Source organism: Monomorium pharaonis, chromosome 8 (assembly GCF_013373865.1).
Source record: "Monomorium pharaonis isolate MP-MQ-018 chromosome 8, ASM1337386v2, whole genome shotgun sequence".
Classification (NCBI taxonomy): Eukaryota; Metazoa; Arthropoda; class Insecta; order Hymenoptera; family Formicidae; genus Monomorium; species Monomorium pharaonis.
In genome coordinates, this window is record NC_050474.1 from 7,780,419 (window position 1) to 7,806,775 (window position 26,357).

Here is a 26,357-nt window from a genome sequence, read left to right on the forward strand (position 1 = left end):
GCCCACGCCTCACGCCGATGGGCACGCGGGTGGTGGTACACGGACCAGGAAGCCCGGACGGCCACGACCGACGTTGCTCGGTTCGGGAGACGCCGTTCGCGCGCTGCGACGCATCGCTCCTCATCATCGCCGTCATTGTCGTTCTCCTCTCCTCCCCATCTTCCTCTTTGCTTCTTCATCTTCATCTTCTTCTTATTCGCATTCTCTTGGAAATCCCCGCGGAACGGCTGGCATCTCCTAATCTGGACATTAACGCGGGTTGCCGACACCATCGCTACAATTATCTGTATTTCGTCTGCCGCAGCTCATATCGAGAGATGATCTATTTTAATTTTTGAAATGGTTGTTTAATTGAATCTCGTAGAAATTAAGCAGGTTTATGTACTTTCAAACATTAAATTTTTTAAAAGGATTTAAAATATAATGCAAGTTTTTGCAATTGTATTATGTTGGAATTCAAATAAGTTGGGTTCATATATCTTTATTTTGTCTTGTTTGTAAAAAAATTCTTAAACAATATTATTAAATTAACATTATCTGGAAATTATATACATAATTCAATAGGTAATAAAAGTATTAAGATCCACTTTAAATACGCTACCGTATATTATATTAAAATAGAATTTACGAATAGATAGCCTCATTGATTTATCAGAAATTCAATCTCTTAGAAGAAAAAGTATTCCGGTATTAAATGATTAAAATTTATTAAATGTATACAAATAATACAGTGCACGTAATCTTCGTCATTTTCTTTTTAGCTTATCGTTTTCTTCTTCTTTGGCTTTGGCTTCTCGTGGTCATTCTCGTTGCCGAAGATGCTTTTGGCATACGTTGGAAATCCCCGACGCCTCGCGGCGCTCCTGAAAATATCCACTCATGGCCAAATCAGGGTATTAACGCGGGACGATGTACTCCTCGGAAAGATTAAGTACTTCGATGGCACTCAAAAGATCCATTACAATAGAAACGGAAACACTCGCCACTAATCGTTCGTATTACAAACTCTTAAATTGTTCTGTGGTTCTTGCTGTTCTTTTCTTCTGTGATCGATAAAGCGTCTGAACATCACAGTCAGCTTACCACCTACGTGGTTGTGACTGTGCCCTCAGGTATTTGGACAAATTGCCAATTGGCAATTTAATTTATTTGTGCATATAATGATACGTAATGTGCTATAATATCCCTCACATATAATAATTCATTATTATGGCGAGGAAAAGTTAAAGAGGAGAGAATAGTGCTAACAATAAGAATAAATCTTAATGGTTCATTTAGTTACTGTATTATTTAATTTGCTCATTACAAAACTTGTGAAACTCATAAAACTTACTAAATAAAGCTGCAAATTTTAAAACTTTAGAAAAATAATCGTAGAAAAATATTTCGTATTTCTAATTTGGTATAAAAGGGACATTTATTAGTTTTATTTTTTACACTAAAAAAGTAATCGGTAATCTAATCTAATTGTTGTTTTACTAAAAAAAAATAATAATTTTAATCTAAAATTTTATTAAAGACATAAAATAGTATCTAATTAAAAATCAATTAATTTAAATTATTCCATAATCTAAGGTTTTCCATTAATTAATTAAAATTACATTATATTTAACTTATCAAAAGTCACATAAGTTTTTATTCATTTCGGGTAAAATAGTGAAAGATAATAGTACAAAGAATTTATTTGTGCAAGTGCTCAAAATAAAGCTTTAATTCTTCAGATGAATGTAAATATATTGCATCATGGAATTAAAATTAACTTGGAATACAAGAATTAAAAGCTAAGGTTTACAATATATTTAAATGCCCTAAAGTAGTTTTTAGCAATTTATAAGAAACCGAATTTATAAGAAACAGAATAGAATAATTAATAGTTAATAGTTAATAGTTAATAAGAATATATTCACATAAATGCAATAATTTAGATTTATTCTTCAAATTTTGCAAAAAAGTTATTAATATTGTTAATAAGAGAACTAATTTTTTCTTCAATAATTATTCAACAAATAATTATTTATTTCAAAGTATCACGATTTCTCTTTCAAATTTAATAATTAGATTGTCCGATTCATTAACTATTAACTGGCTGAATGAATCATTGAATCCTTGTAAAAAGTCTTATGCTATGTCCTATAAATCTTATATCTTGAACCCTCATAATTGTGAAATCTAGTACGGCCTTGTTCCTTGGTGCGAAACAAATTTACGAGTGCAACAGTTCACTGAAGGAGAAAACATCGGAAATACAACAATAAAATAAAACATATATATTATTGAATTTAAACTACTGAATTTAAATCATAGAATTATGAGCATAAAAAAATTTCCATAATTTTAATAATAATTGAATATTAATAGATTTTATATAAAACCAGGTTTCCTAAACAAATCAAACATAAGAGACTGAAATATTAAATATACAATGAATATACATTTTTTAAGGAAACAGAAAGAATTTCTCATCTCCAAACCGTTTATTGTATAAATATGATTTTATTGTAATAATAATAAAAATAATATTTTTTCTTTGGACATATAAAAAATTTAAAAACATTATTACAAGCTTAGATCCATGTTTGAAAATTAAAAAAAACCTCTAGACTTGTTTAACTCTTGTAAGAATTTTATGTTTGCTACTAATTTTCTATTTAATATTTCACATTTATCATTTTTCATGACATTAATAATGATGTAATGATTATAATAATAAATAAAGAAGGAAATATTATTTAAAACATAAAATAACAAATTTTACTTTTTATTTGTAAAATTTTATAAATTATTCTTAAAAAATAAACTTTTATACTTATCTGCTTATGTATAAATCTGGTAATTTCTTATCGGGCGTATAATAAGTATAAGAACAAAGTTTTAAACTCTGATTAATATATTTTTAATAAAATAAAAAAAAATAAAATAAAGCATAAGCTTATTTCATTCTTACCGAAACAAAATTATTCATAACGTGACGCTATTAATAAATAATCCTTTGACATAAACTTCAAAAAACACTATAAACTTAAAAAAATAAATTTGTTTGATTTTGGTAAGAAAATTATTTATATACCTAAATAAAAAAAAATAAATATATGCATAATTTAGAATAAAAAAGTAGAGAGAAATAACATAACAAAAGATACCTGTAAATTAAATGAGTGCATTACTGTTCTATCAAATACATTTATTTTTTAATATATTGTATTCTTTTATATATAATCTTGACTACGCGTGTATGAGCTCCATTTACAACAAATATATAGAAGCGGAAGCGTCCACAATAAATAATTTTTAATAATTTTCTTAACAAATATTTTACTGATCAAAATCAATTAACGAAAAATTTTCCTTAAATAACTTACTTTTTCGACGTCTCGTTTTTTTATATATAGGCTGTGAATAAAAATTTTCCACGATTTTATCTGCGCCCCGGTGAAATATTTACTCCTGCAACCTGAACAAACATTCAACCCAAAATCTACAGTTAATTTATTTTACGACATTCTTGACATTGGGTGTCCCCGACGCCACCAATATTGTACGGACACACTTCTGCTACATTATAGAGAGAACCCGATGCTTCAATTAATTTTTTTTAACCGAGAATGTATATATGGGTGATAATCGATGACGCGCATTCCGGACCAAATGTTTCAAGTTTATTATCAAAAAAGATATCTTTTAATGCGTCAGTATTTTTCCATTTAAACAAACTTACTTGTAAATATTGTTACTTTTACTCATTTTGTATATATAAAAACATTCTGATTTTATCATTTAATAATGAAAAGTAAAAACTTTCTTTTACTTATCTTATTTATAAAATTTTATATACATTTAAAAATATTTGAAAAATTAATTAAGGATACTCAAGTAAATAATATTCTCAAGAATTCTTTTTAGAGAAGTTAATTTCTAAGATTGATAATGTTTGAAAATGGCATTATATTTATTAAAAGATTTAAATCTTCAGACAAAATACATTTCTGAGAAAAATTAACGTAACATAATTAATGTTTAAAAAATTTCTTTGTTTATCTTCTAAAACTGTGTGATTCTGTTTAAAGCACACTGAATACATAAATAAATACCTCCAAAATATAATTCTGTATAATAAACATTTCTTATAGTAATTTTTTATTCCGTGACTGTAACGATTAGCCCTTGGATCGGTATCGAGTCCAAGACGTGGCCTCGGCTCGAAGAAGTGAAGCGAAAAGAATCGGAGGACGATGGCGAGGACGCTCGTTCTCACGAGTTCAGAATGTGAAACTGGTCAGATAAAGATACACACGCGCTTTTATATTGGGCAATATTAATGCCGAGTTAATCGTTAGTTTCAGCTCACGGCGATAAACAATGCAAAATACGAAAATGGTCGGCTCTGTCACAATATGTTTTACCTAAGACTCGTTGATTTCTCGATTTGCCGAATGCATTGTGCCGATTAGAATTTATCAATCCAAAACTCATTTTTTATATCCGAAAGAGGTTACGCTATAATATTTAATGACATTGATAACGATTTAAGGATGTATCGGACTGAAGTTTAAAATGGTACAAAGTTGCTAAAAATTTGTGAAATTGTTCTTTTAGTTTCCCTAATGTACTGCAAAAAATTGAAAACGCATCCACTAAACAGTTGCTGAGTTATAACTATTTTAATTTTCACTGATTTTACATAGTATTCTTTTCTATCTTATGGAAAAAGACGATCTTGATGGATAAAATAGCTAAAAAAATATAGAAGAAATAGTACCAGTGTTTTGAATTTTTTTGTACATCTAGTATATGAATAGATAAAAATATCTGCCAAGTTTCACGTGTCTTCACTACACCGTTTTAAAGAAATAAAATATAACTTGAGATAATTGTACATTTTCACTGTCAAAAGTTTAAACTCATAAGTGAAAAAAATCGCAAATACGTGACAAATACCTTTGTAAGAGTAAAAATAAGACTCCAACTATCGTTCAAGTTTCTTACATCTAGATTTACTATGCGTTAGGCGTAGATATTTAAGTATTTCAAATTTCATGCACTTTTGTCTAAGATTGTATGTCCAATACATTCTTAAGGCAAGGCAATCTTGCACGAGGCAAATGTTATGCTAGGTCCAAGGGATTATTTTGACAAACGAAACGTCTTGCTTTGTCCTCTGATTAGTTTTTAAATAGAGAAAGTTATAATATAATAATTATGAATGCAAAGAAAATTGGATACAAAACAAAATTTAGAGAGATTTAAAGCATTTATATACACACAAAAATATGTATTTAAAATAATGATAAAATTGTTCTGTTATAAAAACACTGCCAGTACTAAAAAGTCTATATAGTTCACGTTACATATATTATAGATTTTTAGTCGGAATACGGTCAAAAGTAATCTACTTGATAAAACCTACTGACATTCATAGAGATAATAATACAGGCATTTTCAGTCGAAACAATCGACTGAAGAGCATGAAATTTATGAAGAATACGACTTATCGCGTGGAAATAAATATTTATGACAACGTGACACGCTACAAACAGGACGAGCCGAGGATTCGAGCGGCAGGATCCGAATTTGTCGGAGAACGCAGGAGCGCGAGATCAGATGTTGTTCACGCAGTGGGGAAGTTGCATAAAAGATAACGTGTCTCGCTCACGGAAGTCAGTCGATTGGGAAGCGGTTACGGATCGTAGCTGCGAGGAACGTCCGTGAAACCTCTGACTTCAAAACCGCAAGAGATCGAATTGTACCGCAAAACCGTGAAAGAATTGACGAATCGACATGCTGCGCCTGTAAGTATCCCGTTAATTCATTAACATAACTCTTCACGAGAGTAAACTCGATGATTTGATAACTCCGGGAATTGATGTCGCAACTAGATACGTATACTAATTTGTTATTTGAAAAGATTTCAGTTCTTTCATATTTTATGTGCAATAATTCTGGAAGAATTTTACACAATATCACGTGAAATGTGTTGCAACAGAAATGTTTTTAAACTATCACATACAGTAAATTTGAAAACGTATATTCAGAAAAAGCAGAACAAAAAAAGTTACGACAACAAAATAATTCCAAAATAATTATTTAAAAATTACTTTTTTTAATCAATCACGATTTATTATTATATCATTTTGTTATTGTAACTTATTGTTCTATTATACTTAAGTACGATTTGTGATTATATCAGAACAACATATTGATACAATTGTATGTGTTTTGTATAATTGTCTGCAGCATGGCAATAACCATACTAATCGATTAAATAGTCTAACAGTAATATCAAATAGCAAACAGCATTTGTTTTAATGTTTTAATTCCCTTATATTTTTGTTTAATTTAGAAAATTTTGTTTTGAATTTTTCAAAGAGGACAGTTGATGAATTTTATCCAAATATTTAATCTAAATTCTTATTTTAGGTAGCAAGATATATACAAAATAATATGCAACTAAAATATTATCTTTTATTTATGCACATATATATAATATATACATATTGTAAATTTTTAATTAAACATTCAGAAATCATATTTACATTTATTAATCAGATTGCAATACTAAATAAACATACAAATTATTGTAATTTTTTAGATTTTGCAATTATCTAAATATAATAAATTTAAGTATTATTTTTCTGAAGTACTTTAAATTTTTTAAAATTAAGATAAAATATTTAAAAATAACATTTAAATTTATTATATTCAAAGAATTTCTTATACACAATCAGTAATATTTCAAAAATTGTAGGTTTATTGAATAACCTTTCAGCATTTTTTAAAATAAAATTTTAAAAGCAAAACTGAACACTTTATTATTCCAAATTCTATCTCAGAAATATTGCAGACATATCTCGTAGCTTTCATGAAATGTTTCACTTTTTAGTTAAACTATTTATAAAATATTTATAAAAAATTTTGGTGCTGTATGAGAAGGAACAGTTGACATTGACATAATATTACAATAAGTGATAATTTAAAAAATCAGTAATGGTATAAAGTATAAAGAAAGATAAACTGTAGAATACCGTTATACTTTTCTATGTTTAGCTTTTCTATATTTTAATTATAATAAGAAATAATTTATAATATAAAATAAATTTTTGTCAATATTTTCGCAAAATATTTATTTAACGCCGTTTAATTATTTCGCGAGGTGTAGCAAATCATCCGATCACTTCCGACATAATCATATTACATGCCCGGTGTATTGTAACCGGCATTCACACACTAAAAAAAAAATTTGGTTGAATTAACTGGAATGTGAACTAACGGTTCGGATTCTAGTTGAATCTACCAAATTTCTAATTAATTTAACAAAATTTCTTGTTGAATTAATTGGAAATCTGGTCAGATCAACTAGAAATCTGAACCGTTAGTTCAATTCCAGTTAATTCAACAAGACTCTTTTTTTCAGTGCGTCAAATATATCCGGACATTAAATATATGCGACGACGACATTCATGATCTAACGAGTTAATACGCCGGACGAATGGCACTTCGCGCTTGGACGAGACTTTCAAATTATTGTTCGACCTCGCGATGTTATTTAGCACCGTGTTGTATTCCGCCGAGCAATGTCGCGTCCGAAGTTATATTGTTTATCAAACTCGTATTCAAACTCGTATTTTCAATTCGGTTCATACACAAAGGTGGAATAATATTATAAAAAAGAATAAAATTGTTCTTGGTATCAATTAATCTTAGGAAATTTTTAATTTTACCTGCTCTTACAAAGTAAAACCAAAACATCGATCATTAGTTACATGTAGTGCGAATGCGCTAGAATAGGAATTGTCAAAATCGTGAATTGATCGCAAATCGGTGAATCGCAAAAAATTTTTCAGCAATTGTAAGGAAATCAAAATTAGAAATAACCGAGATAATCAAGCATGTCAAAGCAAAATTGTGCAAACTGCTTATAATTAACTTACCTTCAACATTTTGGAATATATTATCGATATTAAAACAACATGGATATTTGCTATTTTATCAAACATTACATATTATTATAATAATATGTAATATACATTACATATTATTATAATTACATATTATTATATACAATTACATATTACATATTATACAGATGAAATCTCTCATAAAACAAATTTTCGTGATAACTATTTTGTTTGATTTAAACATGCTTGATTATTTATGATTTTTTTATCTCTTACAAGAGCAATCGCATATAGGTATATGTCTCATTTCACCCTTTTCTCATTTTTGTAAATATTTCTTTGACATTTAATTGCTAATGTGTAATATATTGATATAATTAATACTTCTGAAGATTTAAACTATTATTTTTAACCCTCCGCCGGTAATTCCTTTTTTATAGCACCGTCGGCAATCTGGATCTTTTATGGCCAGACCGTTTTATTTATATATTTTGTTATCAGATAAATCTGAAAAAATTCTTATATCTTCCAGCATTCTAGAACATTATCTATAACAGTTTGTTTTTCATTTTATTAAATTGTAATTTTTCCACAGTGAGTTAAACAATGATTTTAAAAAATACAAAAATAGTAAAAAATATTTCAGCCATAAATAAATATTAAGAAAAAATATTTTGCAAGTATATAGTATCACGATAGACCTTAAAAAAAATAGTTTGACTGTCGCAGTTTCAAAAAGTATAATTATTTTAAATATTGAATTTTAAAGGTAGCCGAGTATACGATAATAGGAGAAAAAACGAAGTTTGATGCTATATTCTTGTTTTATTGTAAAAATAAAAATATTTTCAGTTACATTACAAGTAAATGATTTATATTATAAAAAATTAAAAATTATTAAATTGTGCACAATCGTGACAAAAATAAGTAACGATGTTCCTCGCAAACTATTTTTTTGCATTTAGCGCAACAGAACAAGGTTTTTTTAATCCTTTTTTAATGGGCAAAATGAACAATGCTTGCGTTTCTTCAATTTATCATACCGCTGCTCGGCTCATTCTCTTCTTTGCCTAAAATCTTTTTAATATTTGCCTTAACGCTGTAACGAAGACTTGATATCTGAAGACGTTTTTCCAGATGCGGGCGTTAAGAGCAAAAACCAACTTTAAATAAGTGCACCGACTAATGGGTTGATTAATATTTAGGTGATATATTATCCCAAAATTGATACCACATTGATCTAGCATTCCGAAAAAAGTCTTAATGACCCGTGCTTACAAATCCTGCTTACAGAATAATTTTTACATAACTGGTCAAAAGTATCAGTTCCACTCTTTGTCTCGTTGTAGAATGAAATAATTTCTGGCTTTTTAAAATCTTTATTTGGTTTAGCAAATTTATGTAGAGTAGACAACAATAAACTTTGTTTTTTTCTTTTCGGACAGATAAAAGTGTCCACCGGCAAACTTTCTTTCGTTACTGTTCTGTGTTCAACTGCTAAACACGAGCGCTACTTTGCTACTGAAACCCTAGTACCTTTACATTTTTTTACGTAAAAGTCCCAAGACTAGTTGCAACTTTTAAAGTTTAAAAAATACATCACTTACTATAAAACAGGCCTGTGCCATAAAAGACTCAGATTGCCGGCAGAGGATTAATAATATTTTAATCAATAAAACAATACACATTTAGCTATAAACAAAGTAAAACCGACAACGTGATTTTGTGAATTAATAGAACTAAATTAATAAAGTCAGATAGCTGTAAATTTATACAAATGTTAAGTACATTTTAATATATAATTTATTTTGAATTAGTCACGTGTTCTTTTTAAGCCTTGAATATAAAAACGGAAAATGTTTCTTATTAAAAAAAAAATACTTATTGTGTGTAAGTAATAAAACTTTTTATAACAATTACTTTTTTATAATATAATAAAAACAGTTCTTATATATAAAGAAGAAAAGTGAATAAGAAAATGCAATATGACATAAATTCATTACGTGTCTTTTCATTTTCTTTTATAATTTTATACACAAGATATTATATTTTCATGTTCTTTAGATCGCTAACCCAGTTTATAAATTTTAAGTTAAATTTTACAAGTCAGAACTAATGTATTCATTATGATGGACCTATTTCTTTAACAATATTAGTTTTAATTTTTTTTAAGTTTTTAGAATTTTTTTTAAATTACCAATTACACATAAATATGCAGTGTTTAAAAAATTTTTTTAATTTTAAAAAGTGAATAAAAAACAACTTTATTGTTCAATATACAATGTTCTCTTACATATTAAAAATAAAAAATAATTGTTTTCCAATTTTATTGTAAATTATTTTACAATTTAAAATGTTTTAATATTTTTAGACATATATTTGTATAAAAATATAAAATAAAATGCATGACTTAAAAAAAGAAATCACTCAAATTAAAATTATTAAGTCTTTAACAATTTATTTGGATTTTATACCACATCCACTATTTTAAATTTTTTAAACTCGATCTCTGCAAATTCATAATAACCAAGAAAATTTTAAAATTAAAAAAGTAATTAAGGCGATGCTGGACTGCCTCTCAAACTTGATCGAGGTCGATAATGTAGAGTCATTCATGCACATCATTAATGAGATTTCGTATATATCTCTTTTATAAATTTGGAAATTCTTTTCCAGAATTAAAGTACACATATTAATATCCATCTGTGAATTGGACTTTATATCGAGGACAACATTTTTTTTTTTATTGCTCTATTTATCAACTTTTTACGCGTATATAACCTAAATTTTTGTTTTATAAATTCGTCTCAATTAGGCACTAAAATCTAATTTTCGAAACTCGACACTGTTTGTTCTCGTCGTCTACTAGTCTGTGAATACGAATTTCGTAGGTACAAACTGTAGATTTTTTATATTAAGCAAACATTGTTATGATGTGACAGCAAATTTACAATTTTTTCACGTTTTTGGAGGAAATTCCACTCCACAGACTGATAGCAATGCGTATTCTTTTATTCTGGAGAAGGATTTCCAAATCTATAAAAGAAATAAAAAGATATTGTTAAACAAAAATTACTATCTTTTTGTTGGTAAAACAGACAACTCCAGCATCCCCTTAATAACGTAAAAAATTTGTCAGTTAGATTGCATCGAATATTTTTAATTTCTAAAATTTGACTTGAGATTCAGGATCAGTGATTTAAAATATATATATAAATATAAATGTTAATAAAAATATTAATAAATAGTAATAGAAAAAATATGCATTTGTAAGGATTAATTATTCAAATTAATTTAAAATGTAACAAGTTAAATTTCTTTAAATTTTGTAAAATAATTAATAATAAGATTGATAAAATATATTTGTATTGCCAGAATCTTGGTAGCAGCAGTTGTAACTCTGGTGACAGCCAAGCCATCAACGGAAAATGCAGTGAAGCTTAATACAAATCAACAAGCTACGGACAATCTAAAAAACGCTCAAGAATTCCTGAAACGTGTCGACGCACTTAATGCAGAATGGAGTAACAAACAAAGCATCACTGGATGGGATTATGCATCAAATTTGACAGATGAAAATCTGAAAGAAAAGCTAAAAGTGTCTGCGGAGGCAGCACGTGTTTCCAAACAGATTGCTGAAGAAGTGAATGCTTTCCCTTGGAGAGACTTGGAAGATGAGTCTCTTAAGAGGCAGTTCAAGAAGCTCGGTGTACTTGGTGCCGCCGCTCTCCCTGAAGACGTAAAAATATGCGAAAAGATTTATATTAATCATAATTAATAATTATTATTAAATATTCCATGAAAAAATTGGCGAAAAAGAATAAATTGGAATTAATTTTGAGAAACTGGAAAACATCTAGTTTAAAAAAATGGAATGTTTTCTATTTTTTTCTCAATAATTTTTAAAAATTTGCTACTAAACAAATATTAATTGATCAAAATTACATTCATAAGTTAAATTAATAAATCACTACTGAGTGATATACGCAATTACAGAGCTTCGAGGAGTTCGAGACAACCATCAGTAAGATGGAGAATATTTACAGCACCGCAAAGATCTGCGATTATAAGAACAAGAATAAGTGCGATCTCGCGCTCGAGCCAGAGATCACCGAGGCATTGATGAGCAGTCGTGATCCTGAGGAGTTAAAACACTTCTGGGTGGAATGGAGGAAAGCGTCGGGCGAGAAAGTAAAGTCTCTGTATCCTAAGTATGTTGAGCTAGCCAACACCGCGGCGAGACTGAATAACTTCTCCGACTACGCAGCGTATTGGATGAAGGACTATGAAGCTGACGATTTTCCCGAGCAACTCGGTAAGCTCATCTGCAATCCGTGTTTGAACAATCATATAGAACAGCGAAATTTCTAACACACAGAATTCTCTTTTCAGAGACTCAATGGCAACAATTGAAGCCACTATACTTACAACTGCATGCCTACGTACGGCGCGAGCTCAGGAAGAAATACGGCGAAGATGTCGTCTCCAAAGACGGCCCGATCCCAGCGCATTTATTGGGCAATCCTTGGGCACAGACTTGGGCAAATATCGCAGACTTCACCGTACCGTTCCCGGGCAAAGAACTGCCGGATGTCACTGCCGCTCTAGTCAAACAAGGTAAGTTTACGTTTCAAATTTTTAAAGTACTACCGTTAAATCAGCTCTATTCTCGACTGATTTTCTCCGCTTGTATAATTCTTGTAACGACATGTAATTTTTTTAACAGGTTACAATGCGACGAGCATGTTCCGTCTTGCCGAGAACTTTTTCACTTCGATCAACTTGACTGCCATGCCGGACTTTTTCTGGGAGAGATCAATTTTGACGAAGCAGGACGGCGTAGACATGATTTGCCACGCGAGTGCGTGGGACTTCTACGACGGCAAGGATTTCAGGATCAAGCAGTGCACGCGCATTAACATGGAGGATCTGTTAACGGCGCATCACGAAATGGGTCACATCGAGTATTATCTGCAATACAAGGACCAGCCTGCAGTTTTCAAGGAAGGCGCAAATCCAGGTTTTCATGAAGCGGTCGGTGATGTTATCTCGCTCAGTGCATCCACTCCTAGTCATCTTAAGAAGATTGGTCTACTGAAAGATGACTCAACTGACCGGGAGGCACTCCTCAATCACCTCTACGTAAAAAGTCTTGAGAAGATCGTATTTCTGCCGTTCGCTTATATGATGGACCGATGGCGTTGGAATGTATTCCAGGGAAAAGTCACGCCCGACAATTACAACTGTAACTGGTCAGTGGTCTGAATGAACGAAAATCTATCTCCTCGTACTATTTCTTTTTCTATTTATTCTTCCGTCAAATAAAAATTTGATAAATCAAACTTCCAAAGAAATTAAATTTGAAAGATTTGAAGAATTTCTTTTATACTTTAAGGTGGTCACTCGCCGAGGAGTATCAGGGTATCGAACCTCCCGTGGATAGGACGGAAGAGGATTTTGATCCTGGCGCGAAATATCACATAATTGCAGACGTTGAATACATAAGATACTATGTGAGCTTCGTGATACAATTCCAGTTCCACAAGGCATTGTGTATCAAGGCGAAAGAATACGATCCGAATAATCCAGATACCAAACTACTGAGTCAATGTGATATTTATGATAATAAGGATGCTGGAAATCTGCTAAAGTAAGTGTGACATGCAAATGTTATAGGTATACAATTTGGATATACAGACACTGATCGCATTTTTATTAGATCTATGTTGGAGTTGGGTTCTTCAAAACCATGGCCAGACGCAATGGAGAAGATCTCAGGTCAGAGACAAATGGATGCGACTGGACTTTTGGAATACTTTAAGCCTCTGACTGATTGGTTAATCGAAGAAAACAAGAAAACTAATGAATATATTGGATGGAAACCCTCTGACAAACGTACTTATCAAATATACATAAAATATTTCATGAAGCTTTATGCATATTTTATATATTACATATATATTTTATATAAAATGTTTTTATGGCAACTCAGATATTATTTTAATTGCTTTTTTTATCGTTTTAGAATGTGTACAAACGAGAGGAGAACTTGTCAGCTAGAGTTATTGGCGAGCATTTGGAATAAAATTCCTCATTAATAAGTAACAATAGAAAATATATTTTGAGACAAAAGCCAAGTATTGCGTTTTATGATGCAATAAATATAATATACAAAATCATGCTACGATCAAATCAACGCTACTCCAATCAATTCGAAAAAGTGAACGTGATGGATTAATTTTATTGCGAGTTTTTTTAAATAAAATATGCATTCCTTATTTTAATGTAATATGTCTGCTATTTTATTTTACCGCGTCCTTTTCCACGTTTCTTAGCTGGTTCGCTGCCTTTCTTCGTCGATGCAGTTTTACTAGAACTAGCAGCAGCTTTGCTAGTATTAGGTTTCTTAGCCTGAAATATATTACGTGATATTTTTTCGAAAAATTGATATATTTCATAATAGAATTACAAAAATAATTTTTAACGTTACCTTAATCATCTTATCAAAATCAATATCGTCAGTTTCTTCCTCATCATCTTCTTCTGTCATAAAATCGTTGTTCTGCATAGATCTTTTCTTTGCTGTAGCAGTGGTATTAAATGCGTATGGCAGTATAGGAGGATTCTTTTGATATGCCCGCGTGAACGCAGCTTTTACCTGACATTTATGACATTAATGTAATTAAATCTTTATAATAAACTATTACAATAATTGTTATTATCTAGTATTTTTATCAGATCAGGTAAATCAGTATTTTTTAAAACTAAATTAAGCTACAATTTATAAAACTTATAAAATTAATTTGGTTACATTAAAAGTTAAATGAACAAAGAACTAATTTAGTTAATAGTTGTGTTAAAATTAAATAAGTCAAATTTTAAAAGTTAATTAAGTTAAAAAACCTTATATTAAGTTAAAATATAATTTTTCAAAATTAGATTATTTAAATAACAATTGCAACATAAATTGCAACATAAATTGCAACATAAATTGCAACATGCATTAAATAAATTTAAATATTTTAACATTTTAACAATATTGTAATAACAAATATTGTAACAAATATTGTTTTTAACAGAAAAATGTATGTTTTTCTTTTGCAATTTTTTTCTTTTATATAACTGGTTATAAAATTAAAAATTAAAATTAACTTAAAGTTAAAGTATTAATTTTTTAACTTTATTTAAGTTTTTAACTAATTGTTAGCCAATCTTGATATTTATTAATATATACCTTACTATCAAGATTACTCGTAGGATCGCAAATTCCTGGCCAAAGAGAAATTTCTATTGCTGAATCTAAATCTTCCCTAAAATAAAATTCAATATCAACATATGTATGTTTGTATCTTTCAATGCATTCAAAGCACAAATAAGATACAAACCTGGTTAAATAGTATTTTCCCATAATATTTATCGCTGCTTCTATACCATCCACACCATTATCTATTAGAGGTTTTACAATGGCGTTTCGAATATGGGGCAAATAATCCATATTCAGAGCATCCTTGTTTGCACCCGTAGCTAATCGCGTATGCGTCGTCAACTCTTGCATTAATCTAAAAACGATGTAATGCAAACAAAGTGTTGTTAATAAAGTACGAAATCATAATATATCGTGTCGTAATAAAAATCAATATTCTATAATACCGGTTAAATCTCGTTGCTTTCGAATTTCGTCCAAACCAGCTTGGGAATCGTATCAATGGTTCAGAGCAACCTGACATTTTGCTTGTCGGTATAACGAACGAAAAACAAGCATGCATCGGAAGTAGACTCCACATCATATTGCTTCTCATTACTTTTTCGATTAAGTCTCCTTGAGATATACTATCAGCCGCGTCGGCAATTTTTTCTAGTCTCTGATGACTAGAAAATGTAACAAAGTTTATTAATTCTTGACTATTAATTCTTTATATACAAAGATAGTGATATACATACAGTGACGCTTGAAGTACTCTAACGCTTGGATAATTTTCTTGTATAAAAAGTGGCGTTATATTGTAATCATGGAAGTATAAAGCAATCTTATCATTCAGACTCATATTTTTTTGCTCCTCTGCATTAAATGCCATTTTTGTAACATCAAATGGACCTAGCTTGAAGTTCTTGTTCGAATACTTTTTATCGGTCTTTTCCGTGTGAGATGTTTGACTGCCAAGAAACTCCAGATGATTTATTACTTGTCGAATATCATAATTCGTCGACTCGATTAAACGATCGAGATCCTCCGTCGAGATTTTAATGTTCTCTTTAAAGCACAAGGATTTCATAGAACTCTATGGAAAAAAAAGATCAAATTATTAATTATATAACAAATGTTATGTCCAAACTAGATTATATGAACTATACCCTAATCTGTTCCACTCTGAGCTTCGAATATTTCAGGTCATAGCTATGCGTAGAAATGGTTTTCACTTTTGTATTAAATCGATCATTACATATACAGATTATTGGTACTTCTGTAGATTTTATTAAACCAACTAATTCCTGTAAACCACCCCTATCTTCGTTGCCAGCCATACCATCAACCTCGTCCATCAACAACACATGTTTGCTTGTAATTTTTTGTTTGGTACCTTACAATGTATTGCATAAATAACAAAAAATGTAATACAATTATTTCAAATTATGTTATATTATAAATAATTACCTGTAACATAATCCTTCATCGTAGTATTGGATAACAATCCCGAGACCGCTTCTTTTAAAAGCGTCTTGTTTCTCGTGTCGGAAGCATTGAATTCCACAAGATCATATCCCAATTCTTTACAAACAACTTGCACAGTTGTTGTTTTGCCAACACCCGGTGGACCGGACAGCAACGCAGCTTTAAAACTTTGTCCATGGGTTTGTTTGGCAGCTATTAAAACGGAAATAAAATTAGATTAATGTATTCTTATTATCTTCAATATTAGATTTAAAAAACAATAATAAAAGCTGACATACTGCCGTTTTTGACTTTAGGATCTTGACGGTTTTTATGCCAATCACGTAGCCATATGTACAAGTTGTGTGCACAACTTTTGTCTCCTTGCTGACCTATGATCTGCTTCATAGTTTTGGGTCTGTACTTCTCAACTAATGGTTCTGAGCCAACACTTGTAATCATCTAGAAAAATATAACAATAACAAAAAACTGTTTAAGCTTTATTCTATTTTACATTATTTTATCAAGATGTTACATTAATATTTCTTTTTAAGTTAAAGTACCCCAAGGCCTAAGTACATGAATTCCCTCATCTCTTCTTCCCTCTCCACTTTCTACCTTCTTTCATCCCCCCCCTCCCTTCTAAACTTCATTGGCTGCGTTCAGCAGAAAAAGCAGCTTTGCAACTGTTGTAAAATTCTTCAACACGATTGGTTCTTGCTCTTAGTTCCTGTTAGATCTAAACGTATAAACCAGTCGTGTTGAAGAATTTTACAATAGTTGCAAAGCTGCTTTTTCTGCTGAACGCAGCCATTATCTTAAGTATGAAGACTAGAACAGGGTAGCAATCATGTAACTTTTTCCTTAGGGTGGAAACGTGAAAAGTGAAAAGTTTCAAGTTACAGTCTCTTTCTATTCAACACAATAGAAAGAGATAGTTACATGAAACTTTTCACTTTTTACGTTTCCGCCTTAAGGAAAAAGTTACATGATTGCTGCCCAGTGGTGGAATTCCGTAACTCGTTATCTCGTCGTTATGTGTTATAACGACAGTTGCGCAGCTTTTTTACCATATAAAATATCTGCGCAACTGTCGTTATAACACATAACGACGAGATAACGAGTTACAGAATTCCATCACAGTAGGCCTATTCTGTAACTCGTTAAGAGGTATCGGTTTCGTTATACTGTCGTTGCGCAGCTTTTTTACCATATAAAATATCTGCGCAACAACTGTATAACGATACCGATACCTCTTAACGAGTTACAGAATCGCACTACAGTACCGCATACCGACAACTATCGGTGTCGTTGCGCAGGTTTTTTGCCATATAAAATATCTGCGCAACGACACCGATACTTGTCGGTAGGCGGTACAGAATTGAGCCCCTGGAAACCGATCTCTGTGGTTTTGAGGCAAAAATCTGTTAGAAATGTAGTACCAAATGGTGGCGCTGACAATGCTGGGCAGCAATCATGTAACTTTTTCCTTAGGGTGGAAACGTGAAAAGTGAAAAGTTTCATGTAACTATCTCTTTCTATTGAATAGAAAGAGACAGTAACTTGAAACTTTTCACTTTTCACGTTTCCGCTCTAGGGGAAAAATTACATGATCGATACCCTGATACACCGAAATATATTCCAACTCTAGATACAATCGTCTAGTCTAAGTTTATCGTAGTCAGCCGTGCTAGTAGTGCTAGGCTGTACGCAGTTGTATGTTTGGTATAAAAAAACTGAGATAAGTATTCTAAATGTAAAATTGCTAAGATTTTTATTATAAATTTGCATTTATTGTCAAATGCTTGTCGTTATACTCCATATTGTTTCCGGTAAATTATTGTCGCCAGCGCCACCATTTGGTACTACATTTCTAACAGATTTTCGCCTTACTTTTAGAGGCGAAATCAGACTTAGTTCGGTCTCCTGATTCTAGTCTTCATAATATTAAAACAGTGGATATATAAAATATACAAAAATTGACTAGAAGTTTCAAAATAAAGATTTTCATTTTTTAGATCTTTTAGATCGTTCAAACTAACCAAAAAAGTTTGAAAATTAGGGATTCAACCAATTGTTAAAAAACTCCATTTAAACTCAAAGAGAGTTGTATTTCAACCGGGAATTACTCATTAATGCATATCCTGACGTCTACATCAATTTTAAAAAATTCAAAAGATTTTTGTTTAAAATCATTACAAGTTAGAGTACTTTAAACAACAAAATAATTACAATACAAATCATAAAATAAATTAATACTTTATTTGTAAATTAAGTTTATATAAAACAACAAAGAAATATTTTTAAAAGTTTTTATATGGAAAAGTATTTTTTTCTCTTACACATAAATTGTTAACTTAAGAAAAAAGTTAATAAGTAAAAGTTTGTGTTTTATATAAAAATAATTAAAAATCAACTCATTGAAAATGGACTAAGTTAATTTTTTTACTTAATTATTAAACTTTTAACTTTTTAATTAGTTACTTCCAAAAATTCTATTTTATTATTTTTAGTTATGTGATCACATATGTAAATTTGACATTTAGCTTTACCTTTTGTATGTTATTACTCATATCAGAAGCTTCCTTCGATACTGATGGCAATATTTCTGTTTTTACTGGTGAAGATGAGGGTGTTTTTACTTTTTTAGTTGAAAATGATGTTTCGTTCAGTAATAATAATTTATCACTTTCAGATTTATTCAATGATTTTTTTATGTTTGATTTCTTTATCACAGGCTTGATATCTTCAGCTCTACCTTCTGGTCTCGTGCGAATCATTTCTAGAAAATCATCCTCGCATATCTGTTTAATACCTATACTATTGGCCTGAAAATTTATTTCATGTAAACCAGAAACAAAATTTACGTGTGTATATAAATATGTAAAAATTTACTTTTGCCAATTTGGCTGGGCCAGCCTCATCACCCACTATAATGTAGTTTACTTTGCTCGATACAGAGTTTACGGTCCGGCCACCATATTTCCGTATTAAATCCTCGGCTTCGTCTCTTTCTAAGGAATCCAAAACACCAGTAATCAAAAAACTTAGGCCGGTTAAACAATTTGTGGCACCCTACAAATCAAAAATTGATTAAAAATTTCATTTAAAAAAATTTAGTTTTTATATTCCTTTATGAATTATTCTTAAGACTACTTCGATTAACACTAATTTACTTTAATCGACAATTAAATCGTGATTCGTATTCAGACAAGTTAAGTTTTTTTCACACAACCTAAGTTATTAAATATTCAAATTGACATATGTTCAATTGACATGCAAGAAACAAAGATAATAATAAGAATAATACTGACAAATTATTTCTTATACGACTTATAAAATTTAGACTAATGTTCTTGATTAAAAGTTAGAGTTGAGCAGGGTTGGATAGTAACTAGTTAAAAAGTTTAAAGTTAATAATAACGTTAAAAAATTAATATCTTTTAATTTAATTTAGTTAATTTTAAATTTAATTTTTAACTTTAACTGGTTATTTTTGAAACATATAACTTTAACTTATTAACTTTTTCCTAAATTAAAAATTTTATCAGAGCAAAAGCAAAAAAAATAATCATTTACTTATACGGAGCCACCTCCGATTTCAATGTCCTTCACATATGTTATCGGGGACATGACCCTGAGTAACTTTTCCTTATAACTTAATCGTCGGTCATTGTTCGTTAAAGAGTTATTAACAAAAGAAATTTGAAAAATATCTATGTAGAATAAAACAATACACACACATGGGTGGTTGCGCGAGGGGGGGGGGGGACCGCAAGTCCTGTTATCAAGGTCATCATTCTGAGTAATGTTGTAAAGATTTTAGGCCGCGCTCGGCATTTATTAAAAAGTTATTAACACGGAAAGTTTTCATTAATTATATGTAATTTTTGACGTTAAAATTTTGATTATAATATTTTAATAGACAAGAAATGGAAGTAAGAACAATACTGAATTTATTAATTTATATTTATTCATTTATATTTTTATTTTTCCTAACTCTAACCCACCAATTTTACGTCGCTATTTGGTTAATGTGAAAACATTGGAAACAAACAGCGTGGAAAGTCGCAACCCATGTGGTACAGTATAAGCGTGGACATAGTGTAATCAAATGTAATTGAAAAATTGAATATTCGAGTTCAACATTTTTCTTAGTTTTTGCCTTTTTATTGACTTTCTACACAAAGCAAACCCATTCGGCACTTTTACTGCAGTATTAATAAACTTGAACTACGTAAACTACGTCCACGCTTGTACATACTGTGTCACATGAGTTTGCGACTTTCCACGCTGTTCGTTTCCAATGTTTTTACAATAACCAAATAGCGACGTAAAATTGGTGAGTTAGAGTTAGGAAAAATTCCGGGGAAGGGATGCAGGAGGGCTTCGCCCCTCCCCCGCCCACGCGTTTTCTGAGAATACATTCTCTTTCCACACTAAATTTTGTGTGGAAAGTTTGTGTTGACATAGTTATTTTTCAACAAAGTATTATACTTTTACGTATTTCTCTATAAAGCACCCTTACAGAGTGGGTGCAGGAGGAGAAGGTCGAAGACGCCCTCACTTGCACTCCCCCTGTGCGCGTGCGTGCGTGCGTGCGTGCGTGCGTGCGTGCGTGCGTGCGTGCGTGCGTGCGTGCGTGCGTGCGTGCGTGCGTGCGTGCGTGCGTGCGTGCGTGCGTGCGTGCGTGCGTGCGTGCGTGCGTGCGTGCGTGCGTGCGTGCGTGCGTGCGTGCGTGCGTGCGTGCGTGCGTGCGTGCGTGCGTGCGTGCGTGCGTGCGTGCGTGCATAACTCTTTAACGAACAATGACCGACGATTAAGTTATGAGGAAAAGTTACTCAGGATCATGTCCCTGATAACATATGTGAAGGATTGAAATCGGAGGTGGCTCCGTATAGATAAATTACCAAAAAAAATTATAGAGTAAAAATGCATTCCTGCATAAAAACATTATTTTTTGTTATTTTATATAACTAATATAATATTATAACTTAATTTACAAATAAAATATTAAATATATTTGATGATCAATACTGTGATTATGTTGGTAATCTGAATTAAATAAATTATATAGCTTTTGATTTAATATAAATAAAGTTTCTCAAAATTAACTTTTATTTTAGGTTAAATTAATCTTAACGTAACTTTAACTGAGTTAGTATTTATGTAACTTTTAACTTAACTGAATTAATTTTATAATTCATTAATTTTAATTTAATTTAGTTAAAAAAATATATTAATATACCTAACCCTAGAGTTGAATAAGTTTATTTCTTATTTTAACTAAATTAAGTTAGAAATTAATTTATTTAACTTGGTTAAATTATTATCATTTTTTAACTTTATTATTTAACTTTTTAATTAGTTATAATAAAATTTTAGTCATAATATAAAATTAATTGATAAATTGATTGATTGATAAGTTTTGTTAATCAAGGTGGTCCTTAATATTATTATTATATACGTAATAATTTCTTACTGTAGGAATCTCTTTTGAACCAGGATTTCTGGCGCCACCTCGCTGAAGATATTTTTCGTACATTATAGCACGCTGTTTCTTCTTTTCTATTCTTTCTTCAAATAAATCCATTGTTTTGGCTTTTTTTCTACTTGATCTTTCTGTATTTTTATCTTCTTCTGATGCAGAGGTAGATGTTGAATTGTCGAAATTCAATTGTTTAGAGCTCTCATTATACTCATCGCTTATATCTAAATCTCCATTAGTGCTACTTTTAATTGCTTTTTGTAATTTTTTAGAGGAACTTGTAACTATCTTTGAACATGCATTATGTTTACTAGGAGATTTTCTCACCTCCTCAGTTTTTAATGTACTTATATTAATTCCATTATTAGAATCTTTCAAATAAGTATCATGTTTTTTATTAATGTCCACCTCTGTAAATGTTCTGTTAAGTCAAATTTGTGTAACATTATGTACTTAAAAGTTTAATAAATTGAACATAAACATACCTGTTTTAACTTCAGATTTCTTAGAAATCTTTTTAATATTATCTTTTTTTTTATTCTTTTGCTTGGTATCTTGAAATGCGTCCAACTGTTTAAGCACAGCATCAAAATCTTCGTCATCGTGAAACTCAGATTCCTACAAATTTCAGAATAAATTATAAAAAGCTATAAAATATTTAATTTTTTTCGTACTTGCATACAATATTTACCATCTTCTGTAATTTTTGATTTACTTTTGTCTCTTCCACTCTCATTATCGGTTTCTTCCCAAATAATTCACCAGGAAGCATCGCCTCACGTGGCTTCTCACTTTCATTCTTACTTGCCTTAGATTGTCTAGAATTTTTCTTATCATCTTTGACGAATGCTTCATCTTCAGAGTCGGACAGAATAGAAGATTTCTTCGTCTTTCGCACGACCTGAGCAATTATCCAAATTAGTATATTGTAAGTAACAAAGAGAAGAGTAGGAATAATCATAAAACAAGCATCCCTCTACTTACTTTGACTTATGAATTTTTGGATCAAACGTACCCTTGATTAAAATTAGGGTTGGATAAAAAAATTAATCGTTTCTTTAACTAAATTAAAGTAAAATTATGGCTTACAAAATTAATTCAATTATGTTAAAAGTTGTTAAAATTAACTAAAATTAAAAATTAAGTTTAAAAAACATATGTTAGAATGTAATTTGTTGAAATTAGATTATTTTAAATAACAAGACAATTGCAATATAAATGATTAAATAAATTTACTGTTTTTCTCAATTAAATTTATATAAAATAACAAAAAAATATTGTTTTCTATAATATTATAATAGTAATGTATTTCTTTTACAACCTTTTTTTATAGTATAGGTAAATTTTTGGGGAAAAAATGTCCGTTTTATTAAAATCTGAATTTAATGCAGATAATCTGTCATGCAAAGAGTACAAAAAAGGTAAATGTTTTAAAATAATTTTTTTTTGAAAACAGTTTTTTGAAATCATAGTTAAATAGAAACATTTTTACTATAATACTTTTATATAAAAAGTTCTTTGATTAGTTCAGTTAGATTCTTTTTCGTTTAGTTTATAAGATTATATACTAAAAAAAAAACTATTTTTGAAGGATAATTTCATCTCTTCAAATTATTTTTAGGCTGCAATTGACAATTTCTAAATTTATGTATTTATCTCATCTACATTTATGCCAAGTTTCATAATCTGAATTTCGGATTTGAGGTTTTTTGTAAATTAAATTAAAAGTTGTTAACTTTTTAACTAATTATTACTTAACTTTGTTAAAAATTAACTAATACATTATAATGAAACTGATAAACTGATTAAATATTTGCCAACCAATGATCTAAATTAAATATTAATTTTGTAGTACTAAATATTACATTAAAAGTTATAGTTTTAAAAAAAGTGTTATGTTTTAATCATATGTAAAATTAACCGGGTTTAAGCTAAATATTAGTTTTATAATAATAAACATCTATATTAAAAATTATATTAGTAATTAAAATCTTTAAAATAAGTTTGGTCACTTCCTAAATAGAGATCTATAATCGCTTAAAAAAAAAAAATTATTTTACATAAATAATATGTAGAATTATATGTAGAAAATAAATGCAACTCGATTTACGATCAATTCTGTTAATAACTATAATCTTGAAAATACAATCTCGTTGTAAGTAGATCCCAGTAAAAAATTTTCTCAGAATTTTCCATAATTTTTTAAAACTTTAAATAAATTTGAGAAAATTCTTCTAAATTTTTGTATAATTTCATATAAAATTATATAGATTAGACACTTGTATACTTTTTACTAAAAACGTTAAGAAAGTCTACATGTTTTCTTAATATATTTTATATGTAAATTTGGAAATATTCTAAGATTTCTTATTGTTTAGTTTCTTTAAACTTTTTCTAATTTTATAAAATTTTATCTAATATTTGCCTATGAAATAAAAATTTGTAGAAATCTTAAAATATTTGGAATTCAAATCATAAAAAATTTTAGAAAAGATGTGGTCTCTTATTCTTTTTCACAGTATTTTGAGAAAATATTCCAATTTGTATAAAACAGAGTTGTATCATAAATTTCAAGTTTACATCTATATAAATAATTTATAGAATTATATATATTATTTATATTTACAAATCTTTTTCATGTAGACTTACAAGCAATATAAATTATAAATTGGATAACACAATACAAAAAATTTATAAAATTATTTAATCTATTTAATTTTAATATTAATAAAATAATATTAAAAACTATAATTAAAAAAAATAATTTTCACTATTTTCAACTTTCCATCTGTACACTTTTTCACTAACACAGTCTGTACACTGACTCCTTTTTGTTCTGTTCCTTTTTCTATGTTAAATATATGCAAAAAATCTAAAAAAATTCTCAATTACTTGAGTGACTATATTTTAAATTTCAATAATTATTTTAATCATTTATTAAAGGGGAGCCAAGTCTTGTCACCAGTCTTGTGATTGCACAAGAGAAAAATTTCACTTGTTGCCTTTTGGGGTCATTGTATAGATGGAGAATGAAACAGTAATTGTAGAAAAATAAAATCTTATTGTTTATATAAATGACAGATGAAATATATATAGTTTACATTATATGTGTACATACATACAAATAACAAACACACAGGCACACCTATAATAATGTAAATTATTCATATTTTTCCTGTAAATACCCAACATAAAAATTGTGAGAAAGTTTTAGCAAGAAAGTGATAACTATTAAAAAGTAAGTGACTATACAGAAAATAAAAGATAACACCTTGGAACGTTTTGGAGACGATTTTGGTGCCTCTTCATCCTCGTCTGACGAAATGACCCGCCGCTTCTGGGGTTTTATAGCGACAGGCTCGCTGTTCTTCTTTGAAGTCGCAATCGGCGCAAAATAGGATCTGATATCCTGCAAAAATGACACACGCATAATATTTTCAGGTTTGAAACTTATGAAATCCAAGTGAGAAAACTCAATTAACCTAACACTCGCAACGTTCTCGTTACCTACCCGTGGCATTTTCCAATTTTCTTTTTTTTTTATTTCATCGAAACTCAATCCGTGTGTATATGCATCACTCGAAATTATATAGGTTTGTTTGGGTTACATGCTTCAACATATACTCCTAATTCAAAGAGTAAAGCCTTCGGCACACGATACAATTTTTCATGCTATCGCATCGACTATACGAGGCGTCTTAATACGTGTCCTGATTGGCTCAGACGATTTTGTCACCAATCGTAAGCCAACGAGGATACGTAGTAATGGTATATCCACACAAACTTGCATAAGCGCATAACCATATGCATAAGAAATTCGATTGGTCTATTTTCTTATGTAAGTACTTGTAGACCAATCAATTTTTTTATATGCGCTTATGCAAGTTGTGTGGATATACCATAAGACGCTCGTATACGATCTAGCCATCGACATATAGAATGGACTGAGCATTGCGATAGGTTAGCGCGCGTCTGCTTTAGAGTGAGAGGTACTACACCTGGGGCTCGATTCTTGAATTTATTCGCAAGAGAAACGTATTTGCAAATTTTGTTCTTACAGAAAAGTTAGAAATTTATTGGCTATCGTATGGCTATTAACCAATAAACTTACAACTTTCTGTTAGAGCGAGTATTTGCGTATACGTTTCTCTTGCGAATGACTTCAAGAATCGAGCCCCTGGGGCTCGATTCTTGAATTCATTCGCAAGAAAACGTATTCGCAAATTCTGTTCTTACAGAAAAGTTAGAAATTTATTGGCTATCGTATGGCTATTAACCAATAAACTTACAACTTTCTGTTAGAGCGAGTATTTGCGTATACGTTTCT

At 29.9% G+C, this 26,357-nt stretch overlaps 2 protein-coding genes across 2 annotated transcripts; one reads left to right on the forward strand and one right to left on the reverse strand.

Annotated features, from left to right (window-relative positions):
* Positions 1-5,628: 5,628 nt before the first annotated feature.
* Positions 5,629-14,181, forward strand: LOC105836394 (angiotensin-converting enzyme). Its single transcript, XM_012680395.3, has 8 exons — positions 5,629-5,786; positions 11,268-11,631; positions 11,889-12,207; positions 12,285-12,509; positions 12,619-13,144; positions 13,288-13,542; positions 13,612-13,787; positions 13,918-14,181. Exons 1-8 carry the CDS (start codon positions 5,776-5,778, stop codon positions 13,950-13,952), a joined length of 1,911 nt encoding a protein of 636 aa, XP_012535849.1. The 5' UTR covers positions 5,629-5,775; the 3' UTR covers positions 13,953-14,181.
* LOC105836393 (replication factor C subunit 1) lies at positions 13,991-25,777 on the reverse strand. The gene is made up of 16 exons (XM_012680394.3): positions 25,542-25,777; positions 25,302-25,439; positions 22,722-22,931; positions 22,516-22,648; positions 22,025-22,440; positions 19,438-19,617; positions 19,095-19,370; positions 16,842-17,004; positions 16,546-16,755; positions 16,245-16,471; positions 15,834-16,171; positions 15,543-15,761; positions 15,278-15,451; positions 15,127-15,202; positions 14,383-14,550; positions 13,991-14,303 (listed from the first exon to the last, which is right to left on the reverse strand). Exons 1-16 carry the CDS (start codon positions 25,548-25,550, stop codon positions 14,190-14,192), a joined length of 3,051 nt encoding a protein of 1,016 aa, XP_012535848.1. The 5' UTR covers positions 25,551-25,777; the 3' UTR covers positions 13,991-14,189.
* Between the last annotated feature and the right edge of the window lie 580 nt (positions 25,778-26,357).